This window comes from Sander lucioperca, chromosome 10, assembly GCF_008315115.2.
Source record: "Sander lucioperca isolate FBNREF2018 chromosome 10, SLUC_FBN_1.2, whole genome shotgun sequence".
Lineage (NCBI taxonomy): Eukaryota > Metazoa > Chordata > Actinopteri > Perciformes > Percidae > Sander > Sander lucioperca.
The window spans coordinates 24,277,195-24,287,870 of NC_050182.1; the positions used below are offsets into that span (position 1 = coordinate 24,277,195).

At 39.1% G+C, this 10,676-nt stretch overlaps 2 protein-coding genes across 4 annotated transcripts; one reads left to right on the forward strand and one right to left on the reverse strand.

Annotated features, from left to right (window-relative positions):
* Positions 1–146: 146 nt before the first annotated feature.
* nop2 (NOP2 nucleolar protein homolog (yeast)) lies at positions 147–7,560 on the reverse strand. 3 transcript variants are annotated; one of them, XM_036006197.1, is made up of 16 exons: positions 7,369–7,560; positions 6,441–6,569; positions 6,261–6,303; positions 6,117–6,181; positions 5,229–5,539; positions 4,750–4,957; positions 4,434–4,633; positions 4,122–4,211; positions 3,608–3,695; positions 3,341–3,481; positions 1,815–1,954; positions 1,637–1,726; positions 1,400–1,522; positions 1,195–1,292; positions 959–1,095; positions 147–873 (listed from the first exon to the last, which is right to left on the reverse strand). In XM_036006197.1, the coding sequence occupies exons 2-16, from the start codon at positions 6,547–6,549 to the stop codon at positions 446–448; spliced, it is 2,271 nt and encodes a 756-aa protein (XP_035862090.1). In that variant the 5' UTR covers positions 6,550–6,569; positions 7,369–7,560; the 3' UTR covers positions 147–445. The 3 variants fall into 3 exon arrangements, with proteins under 3 accessions (XP_035862090.1, XP_035862089.1, XP_031155438.2); XM_036006196.1 differs by having other exon boundaries at positions 6,441–6,553; positions 7,369–7,498; XM_031299578.2 differs by having other exon boundaries at positions 446–870; positions 6,441–6,553; positions 7,369–7,498.
* A 289-nt stretch (positions 7,561–7,849) lies between these two features.
* Positions 7,850–10,613, forward strand: emg1 (EMG1 N1-specific pseudouridine methyltransferase). Its single transcript, XM_031299600.2, has 5 exons — positions 7,850–8,064; positions 8,201–8,302; positions 9,580–9,721; positions 9,901–10,109; positions 10,189–10,613. Exons 1-5 carry the CDS (start codon positions 7,915–7,917, stop codon positions 10,300–10,302), a joined length of 717 nt encoding a protein of 238 aa, XP_031155460.1. The 5' UTR covers positions 7,850–7,914; the 3' UTR covers positions 10,303–10,613.
* The last annotated feature ends 63 nt before the right edge of the window (positions 10,614–10,676 follow it).

A 10,676-nucleotide genomic window follows, 5' to 3' on the forward strand; every position in this document is an offset into this window, starting at 1 on the left:
GGTTAAGCAAAAGCTATTAGAGGCTACCATAGCTGGCTTATACATTTAGCTCTCTACCCATCAAAAAACCAGAAGATGTTGATGTACTATAAAGACAAGTAACACTTCCCACTGATGAATGATGAATCAAACAAGTGATGAGAAAGATATCTTAAAAGATTTATTATGTTCCAGATTTATGGAAGTTGTCCCACCCTGCAATTAACTCAACAGACAAACATAATGAATAATCTGGAACAAATAAAAAAAGGGAGAGAGAACATAACTAACCAGTCTAATTCATTTGTACACAGGCATTACAAATAATATCTGACTGACACATACAGAATTGCTGCTCTGAATGACAACAGCGTACACACTTGTTAGCTGAAGGGATCTGGGTCCATAATGAAGCTCTACAAAGCTCTTACATAATCTAGTACAATTTATCAAGCTGTACACACCATCACTCTCCGCCTTGTTTTCCCAACAGATGCTTCAACTTTCTGAATTTATTCTTTCCCATTCTGTCCTTTGCCTTCATGGGTGTTTTTCTCTTTTTGCCTTGCTTTTTCTCAAACCTGCTCCCTTCCTTTGACACTTTAGTTTCATCAGCTGTCTTCACTGCAGGCTTCTTGGCTTCTGTCCCTTTCACAGTCTCTCCATCCACTTTGGCGACCTTTGCCTTTTTTGGTCCAGCAGATAAGTCCTTTTTGCCTTTTGGCTTGGCGTTTGCCGTTTTCTTGGCCTCCGTTCCATTGGCTTGGGCTTTCCTCTTTAAGCCGCCTGCCTTGCCGGGGACAATCGTCTTTGTCTTGCCACTTTTGGATGGTTTCTCTTCAGGTGAGTCTGTTACAGCTGTCGCCTCAGGAGCGTCTGCACTTTCTTCTTCTACATAAATAAACACAGGATGAGTTGTTTTTAAACAGGATAACTATCATGATAAAAGTTGGCATGTGCTCATAAGAGAAAGTGTTACCTTTTGCTGCTGGTGCAGTTGGAATTACATTGGAGAATTTCTTCAGCTTGGCAACAAAAAACCCATCCATATTGTGAGAATGAGGGTAAAATCGGCGAGACATTCGCAGAGTAGGGTGGAATCTACGTTCTTTGAACCTGAAAGAATGGGAAAACATTTTTAGGGTTGAAGATCAGAGTACCTGGCCTTTCAATATCTCTACCACTATGTGAAAACCCATTGGTTATCTTATTTACCTGGTGAAGCCTTCCTTGCCAAAGTCAAGTCCAGTGGGAACTAATTTGACGTTCCTTTTCTTTAAAGCGTAGTCCACCACCCATTCATTCTCCTCCACCTGGTGGATGACATTCTGATCAATACCCAAACCTGTCTGCTAAATACTCAAAGAACATGTAAACCTAAGAATAAATAATATTGTTGTTGCATATATAGTACAAATACCATTATTGAACATGTGCAGTAGATCAGATATCCTCCCGTAGGGGACTCCGCATTGACAGAGTCAATTGCAGATAGAATCAGTTCTTTCTGCAAGTGAGCAGAGCGCTGGATGTCGGCCTCGTCCTGTCAGGAAACAGGAGGGGGGATGATAAAAAAATATTATAATTTTTTACGTTATTTAAAACCAAAAGTATACATCTGTATGAGTGTATACGTAAACAGTGAATGGTGTTTTACCTTACTGGTCTTCACAGCTGGATCTTTAGCGATGACTCCCGTGCCTGAGCACGGAGCATCAAGCAGCACTCTATCAAACCCACCCATCACCTGTAGGCAAAGTCAGTACACTCTTTAAAACTCCAGAGTCAACGTAAATCATGGAGATAATGTTTTTCTACAGATGTATAAACGATACCTTTGGGAACTGCCTTCCATCGTAGTTGCAGATAACAGTGTTGGTGACGCCCAGACGGTGGACGTTGCCCACCACACTCTTCAATCTGTCAGCGTTGGCATCATTAGCCACGATCAGCCCCGTGTTTCTCATCAGTTGAGCTGAGGGTGGAACGTTCACATACAACGTTAAAAAAAATAATTGAACTTGCATGCGAGAAAAGTTTGCATTCATCTACATTGCACTTGAAACAAAGCTATTGTGATATTTAATTAATTTTAAAGTTTGTTTGGGTTATTTTTCGGTCATTGGTTCCAGCTTCTCAAATGTAATAATTTGATGCTTTTTATTAGGGGTGTGCAAAAAATATCGATGCACATTCGTATCGCGATTCAAAATCTATTCATAGAATTCCAAAAATCGATTCATATTTTTTTTTTCTTTTTCGTTTTGTAATGGCGTGTATACTATTGTCCTGAAATGAGTTAAGCTTGCTATTCCCATAGATGGCGCTGCGTCGAATTCACACTGATGCCTGGGCACTCTTGTTATAATCAAAAGAAGAACGAGTGCAGCAGAAGTAGTTTAGTCGGCACAAACAATGGAAAACCTCACAGAAAATTTTTTTTTCAACCTGCTCCATCCTCATTGAAAGCGAGTTTGGGCACATTTCAGCTTTTATAACCTTGAGGGGAAGATGAAACTTGATAGGAATCATGCTATATGCAGGCTTTGCAAAGCGAAAGTTAAGTATTTTGGAAACATCACAAACTTGAGAACTCACATGGTACGCCATCACCCAGAGATTAACATTAAAGACGTGGACGAACAACAACCTGAAGTACCTAACATGCCAGTCAACCAACGCACTCTTTCAATGCTCTAAACTCCCACCGAACTCTCTTTAAAAAGCTGATTTATATATAACAGTTTTATTTTATACTTGAATTAAATGTATTTGAAAGCTGGCCAAAGCTTGGCACTTTGCAGTTTTTAGTTGCAAAAGTTTTTATTTTTGTATGAAGACATATAAAGTAATATCAAACTACATTTAATTTGTTGTGTTTTTCTTTTAAATTGTTATGTCTACTGCAATCACATGGGAAAATAACTTCATTTACATACTGTGAATCTTTTTTTTTTTTTTTTTTTTTTAAATCGAGAATCGTTTTTGAATAGAAAATCCATTTTGAATCGAATCTTGAGCCTAAAAATCGATATTGAATCGTGACATTTTCTGAATCGTGCACCCCTACTTTTTATCGTCATACATGGCAGTAAAATCAATATATTTGGGTTTTGGACTGTTGGTTGGATAAAACCAGGAATTAAAATACATCCTGTTGGGCTTTAGTAAGTTATAACTGGGATTTATTCACAATGTTGTGACATTTTATAGACAAAACAGTCAATCCACGAATCGAGAAAATAATCAGCAGGTCAATCCATAATGAAGATAATCATTTGTTGCAGCCCTAGTCTACATTATACAGTTTGAAATGCAACATAACATTAGTATAACGATATATAACTGCAGCAAATCTTACCAATATAGGTGGTCTTGCCCCCTGGGGCTGAGCTCATGTCTAACACTAGCTCTCCCTCCTGTGGGGAGAGCGCCATGACGGGCAGAAAACTGGAGGCTCCTTGCAGCATGTACTGACCAGACAGATACTCCGGGGTTGCACCTGTTTTAAAACATGGAAAGAGTTACAGTTAAAGTTTGTGAGGTAACAGTCGGCCTCAGATATTTTCCAATAAAAGATCCTTAATAGCTCAAGTAAAATCGTCATCATGAATGTGCTGACACCTACCTACAGGTACTGAGGAGTCATAGATGACCAAACCCACTTTAGACCATTTCCCCAGTGGATCAAGGTTCACTCCTCTGTTGATCAAGGCCTAAACAAGGAAAAACAGACCACAGAGTTCAACATACGAACACCCGAAGGCAGCGTTTGACACTACACAATACAAAGGTTTTCCTTGTGTTCAGTGGTGGTTTCTTGGTTAATGACATTCTCGCCATAAAGCCAGACATTTGTTTCTTTTCATCTGAATATTCTTCTATTTATTTCAGCCACTTTTTCTCTAAATAGGCAATTCTGAGTGTTATGTTTTGTTCTGCCAACTGAATTAATTGAACTAATGTTTTAATGTTAGTGTAGTGCTGTCGAAAAACAAATCAAATTATATTACTACTTCATTTGTACTTTTTTGTAAGTCGACTTACAAGACATACTACGAAGCACATTATGAATTTTAACATTTGAGAATATTGTAACTGGCCATTTCATCCATCTCTTCCCCCCCGAGCAGTTACTGTACCTGTGCAAGATCCCTCCTCCTTGTTTTCAGTGTGTTGGTCCGGATAGTGACAGGTCTCTGAATTTCATTGGCCTCGAGGAAATCAACCAGCTGTAAGCAAAAAGGAAGAAAAACAAACACATTCATAAAAATAACAAAAAAACCTGCAGTCAAAAAAATCAATTAATTCAACACACACCCTCAAATCAGGTCTTAACAGCCACATGTTCAAACTATTAAAATGGTGTGCATCAATCAGTTCTGATCATGATGAGAAGAAAATCTAAATGTGCTGTCTTTGGTACTACAGGGAGAGAGAAACAAGGCACACACCTCTGAAAGAGGAAAGAGGTCCATTAATTTCTCAATAAGGAAGTGGTTGTAGCTGTAATAAGTACAGAGATCCTTCTTCAAAAGAGAGATGTACTCTGCTCTCTCTTTCCCCTCCTCCCTCTTTGTTGAGAAATTACAAAGGACATCAATGTTGTCCTTTATTCTTTGATGGATTGTCTTCAGGTCCAGAGACATGATGCCTAACAATGTCGATAAGAAAAAGGATTTAGACTTCTTGCAAAACAATTAAATGTGCTGATTTAAAAGAGAAGTATCTCATTGTAAAAAAAAAAAAAAAAAAAACTAAGTTACTCACCTTCCCTCTCGCTTTCCTCTGCACCAGGTAGCCTAAATTTATCCATTTCATCCATGTTGGCCTGTACTGTGTCTTCCTCATCCATGTCAGCCTCTGATTTCTTTTCGTCTTCGTCGTCATCTTCCTTCTCATCATCGTCATCACTCTCTAGAGCCATGGTTTCCTTCAGCTTTTTCGCTTTCTTGGCTGCACGCTCAATGGGAAGAAGCTAAATAAAAGGGAAAGTACAAAATCTTACCAACTATGTTTACCACATTAACCACCCTTAAACTTAGAAAAAGACTTTGTTGCAACATCCAATAGCACGGTTTAATACATCAACAGTGAAGTGAAATCAGGAAATCAGCAAATTTACAGTTTTAGCAATTTTTAAATTTTGACATTTGAATCACCATTTTAAGTCAAATGTCCAGTCTTGAATACAGAATAACACAAAGTGGTGGTTGGCAAAAAGGTTATAGTAGAATCATTTCACATACTTCCTCTCCATCACTTTCTTCTTCCACTGCTTCCTCACCACTGCCGTCATCAAGTGTACCGTAGTCGTCAACCATTTCATCATCATCATCATCATCATCATCGCCATCATCATCATCCTCCTCCTCCACTTCTTTCATTTCTAATTTTGCACCCTTCTTTCCTTGGTCTTTTCCTCCCTTCTTCATCTGCTGCTCCTCCTCCTCATCATCTTCCTCCCAGTGTTCATCACTGTCATCCTCACTTTCGGGTTCATCAATTTTGCGCTTCTTCTTAGCTGGTTTCAACCATTTACTGTTCTCATCAGTGAATCCTTTAGAGAAAAAGTACCAGACAATAAATGCCATGTATATATTGTGATTGATTAAAAATAACTACTTTGGCAACAACATTTCAAACATTGTGTGACTATTTTAGGTTTTTCTTGTTTGCAGGTGCTGGATTGTAATTATCGGCACTTACTGTAAACCAACTGTACACTACTGTCTACACTGCACTATATTTCTTGTCCTGTCTATACTTGAATATCACATTGCGCTTTTCTGCTCTTTTTGCACTTCTGGTTGGCCGCAAACTGCATTTGTTGTCTTTGTACTTGTACTCTGCACAATGACAATAAAGTTGAATCTAAAAACTTGTGTATAACAGTTTCTGCAGGTTTCACCAAGTCAGATTTAAGACTTTAAGACCATTATGAATGAAAATTTAAAACCCTATATCACAACTTTAAAAAAAAAAAAGAAAAAAAAACTTCAGATGTCCGGAAACATCGTCTGAAACAATTCCCAGATTTTCTGTGTCTATCACCATGTGGAGGACCCAGAGCAGCTCTGCTCTTAGCATTGGCTCTGATCCAAAAGCGACATGGAGGTAGACACTGATGTTGTTACCTTTCTTGGGCTGTTCCTCATCAGCATCTTTAGGCTTTTTCAAGTTCTGGACTCTTTTCGCAGCTCTGTCAAATAACAACATGAATGAGCAACTTGTCAACAGGGTGATAGTATTTCATGTTGTGTAATCAGTCAGACTTTTACCTTTTCCTGCCTCTACTTGACAGGCGTTTTGGTGCAGTTTCATCTGTAAACAAAAAAATAAAACTTTGTAAAAAAAAAAAAAAAAAGCCATAATCATTGTCAAAGTTGTGAATTATTGTTAAACTTTATAGTATATATTTCCACAGTTGATGTGTGTCTTTATAAATAGCTGATAGTCACCATCATCAGTTATAAACTTGGCCAACTCGGTCTCTGCTCCTTTCTGCTTCCTGGATTTTCTCCCCGGTCCTCGCTTCACCTTGTTGGTGGGATCCAACTTCCGACCCATGACTCTGATTTACACAGACACTTTGAAAAGCAGAGAAAAGTGGCCGGGTTAGCTCAGTTGGTAGAGCAGGCGCACATATATAAAGGTTTACTCCTCGACGCAGTGGCCGCAGGTTCGACTATGACCTGCGGCCCTTTGCTGCATGTCATTCCCCCCCTCTCTCCCCTTTCATGTCTTCATCTGTCCTGTGGAAATAAAGGCCTAAAAATGCCCCAAAAAAATAAAGAAAAAAAGCAGAGAAAAATATTGTTTCATCTTTCCAAAAACCTGTGTAAAATAACAATGTCAGTGTATGCGAACAGATGCCACTCTGCGTTCTTGACCATGTTGTGCTGTAAGTTAGTGGGACGCATTTGCCTGGAAGCACACAACTGTTACATATACGTACACATACTTAAATATATACAGTAAGTCACAGCATGTTGCATTGAACTTCTTATGGTAAAATAAACTTATAATAAGATTACTTAAACCCATTGACATAAACACTTCCATAGGTATCTTATTTAAAAGTGATCATGAGGTAACTTTAGGCCTCAAATCATCATTTTTACTAATAGTTTTATGGTACTTCAAATGAATTCAAAATGACATTCATGGGGACATAGCTACCCTAAATGTTAAACTTCAAGGCGTTCAAACACTTTGTAGTGACACAGAAATGGCAGAATAAGCTGCGACGACCAGTTAGACAGAACAGTTAGCTAGTTGATCCAATATATGTCATGTTTGTCAAGTTAATATACGGACATCGGTTATTAACACTGTCTGACTGAGTCTTTGCCTAATGAGCTGAGCAACAATTCTCCACATACTCACCGATGAATCTGTATCTTTTTGACCCAACTTCTGATTGTACGGTGTAAGATTAAAAAACCCACACGTGAGATTACTTCAACACGTTGTGGAAGAGCATCCGGCGCATACAAGTGAGGTAAAGCAAGACACGCACTGCGGTGCATTCAAGCGCTAGGATTGGCCCATGCCCAAGAGTGTTGATTTTGACCTAGGATGTTTTGACCAGTCTACGGTTTTGGTTTTGATCATAGACTGCATATATTTACAGTCTATGGTTTTGACCAGCTGCAAAGCTTTTTCCGCCATCATCCCAACTGGCCAATATGCGTTCAAGAAGAAAAACGGTAAATTAACAATACATTAACTAGTTTTCCATCCATCCAACTATTTTCTTCCACTATGTTTTCGTTAGTAAAGCCAAATATTAACCAAAAGTTATCACTTAGCAGTGTGGCAACTTAACGTTAGTTAGCGAAAGTAGGCACTTATTTGTTATTAGGCACCCACTCGTGCACGCGCACTTCTGCCGTGACGCACACATTCCGCGACAGTCCAGCTGAAGGCATCATGGCGGCTCCTAATGAGAAGAAGCGTGGTCTTGAACATTTGGACGAATATGAACCAAAACCAGCCAAACATCTCCGCAGCCTGCACGACCGTATGGCAGAGAGGAGACTAGTTGTTATTCTGGAGGGAGCATCGTTAGAAACAGTGAAGGTAAAGCGTCAGGGTCGTGTTTGTGTGCTGTTGTGATGCAGCCCCTACCTGCTACGAGTGGAAGTGACACGAGTAACCATACCTTTTTAAAATTTGGGCTAACTAATACAATAAGTACATGTTTTGTATTTCCCAGGTCGGAAAAACCTTTGAGCTGTTAAACTGTGACCAACACAAAAATATGATCGTCAAAAGTGGAAGGAATCCGGGACATATAAGACCAGACATCACACATCAGGTAAGCACTCATTTAGAATAGTATGTACAAATGTATTTTTCACTTATGTCTGTCATGACCTAAAGTCAGATTTATGTAACGTAAAATGATTTTTAATTGATCTCAATCGAGGAGATTAAGGTAGACAGTACAGCTTAACCACGATGTGCTATTCTGCAGTGTCGTCCTCAACTCTGAGAGTCTGTGCCTTTTCCTGATGCATGTTGTCTCTAGACCAAGCTGTCAAGTTTGTGTTATGCCAAGATATTGATTGCGCCAAAACAAAAGATGGTCACCTTAAGCCTAGTTCTGAGATGCATGAGAAACTGTAGCAGGTCCTTTTCACTGTTTTCACTGACCTCAAAAAAGGAGACAGTCCTGAAAGAAAACATTCCCTAATCATGCAGCTGTCTAGACTCCCTGACTCTGTAGAGAGACAAACATATTCATACAAGAAAAGGTTTGGTTATTAGAGACTGGCTGAATATTCTGGTCCCCTGACCTGTGACCTATGAATGACCCAAAGTAGTCTAAGCTTTCCCTTTGTCTCATCTTACCACAACATGGTGTTTTGGGAAATTCCACCACAACATGTATTTAGCTGACGCTATTGTCCTAAAAGACTTAATGATTTCGACCATGTGGGTACAACCCCAAAAAGTGTAGGAATCGTGTGCTGACTCTGCTCATCACAGATATTTTGGTATCAGCATATACATAGAAATAAGTATGGGCTTATACTGTATGTCAGACATCAATTAACAAGAAGGCAGTGGTGCACTTATAGAAACAGTGTCACCTTTACATTGTTTATTCATCAGAGAGCACTGACAAGTTTATTAAATATCAAATATAGATCTCAACCTTAACACCTCTGCATCTACTAAAAATATTGTCTTGGAAGTCATTTTTGAGTCCTGCAGTGAATTTTAATTTCCATGTAGCCCATGGGTTAGTCTGTTAGAGATGCACCAATATAGTATAATGTCAAATAGTCTGTTTTCAATGCATATCAGCTATTTAAAGCAGTAGTGGTATCAATGCAATTTTACTGCCAGTATTTATTGAATTGTATTACTTTTCTTATTTTTCACTGGATGAAACTATTAATAATAATATAATAGTAGCAGTAGTCATGTTAAAAGAAAATACTAATTACCTCAAGCATGAGCTACAAAAAAACATATTGGTGCATCTGCTTATTATATTGTATCTTTTATGTCAGTAATAGCATTTTTTTTTTTTTTCTAATAAAGTTGAATAATTTTTAACTTAAATATCTTATTTCCTTTTACCAGTGTCTGCTCATGTTGATGGACAGTCCACTGAACAGGGCAGGCCTTTTACAGGTTTACATCCACACAGAGAAAAATGCCTTAATAGAGATCAACCCACAGACCCGCATCCCAAGAACCTTCACTCGCTTCTGTGGCCTTATGGGTAAACTAAGAACTTTAAATGCTTTCTGTGTATAAACTAGATATGTTACTTTTATCTTTGTGTAGGCAAAGTACAAAGCAGTCAGTCTTAACCCCCCCCCCGTTATGGTTTCATGTCCTAAACTACGCCTCTCCTTAGCTGGTCTCGTAATTATTTTTTCTTCTCTTCTTGTATTTTAGTTCAGCTGCTGCACAAGCTGAGTGTCAGGGCTGCTGATGGTCCTCAGAAGCTTCTGAGGATGATTAAAAACCCAGTGTCTGACCACCTGCCTCCTGGCTGCCCCCGCATATCCACCTCCTTCTCTGCTGCCGGAGAGGCTGTCTGTCCTCGGTCTTTGGTGCCAGAAGGGCCAGCTGCAGTGGTGGTTGGAGCATTTGCACATGGAGCGGTGAGAAATGGCTTTAGATGCGGATTCACTGCTTTAAGCATCAAATATCTGTGTTACTTATCCCTTTGTCTTTTATTAGGTGAATGTGGACTACACAGAGAAGACGGTGTCCATCAGTAACTACCCCCTCTCTGCGGCACTGACCTGTGCCAAGATGTGCTCTGCTTTCGAGGAAGTGTGGGGTGTCGTGTGACAAACAGTCAATAAACTACTGCTGTTCACCTGGCAGAGACAGAGTACATGGACTTGTTTTAATGGACTAGGAATGGATATGATGTCCATTTCACCAGTGATGCTGCGTGGACTACAGACATGTATCCCGTTATACACTGTATGTGTATACTTGTATGATGGTGTTTGGCCACCATGTGGAATATACATAGGTTTCTGTACCCAGTGTTTCCTTTTCATGTAGAAGCATGGTTGTTTTTTATACCATTATCAATTGCACCAATTACTGAGTTTTGGATTATCAATCAGTACAGTTACATTAAAATATCTGACTAAATGATAAGTGGTTTTCTTTCATTTAGACTGAGAAGAGTGAAATACATAGCAGATTCAAAA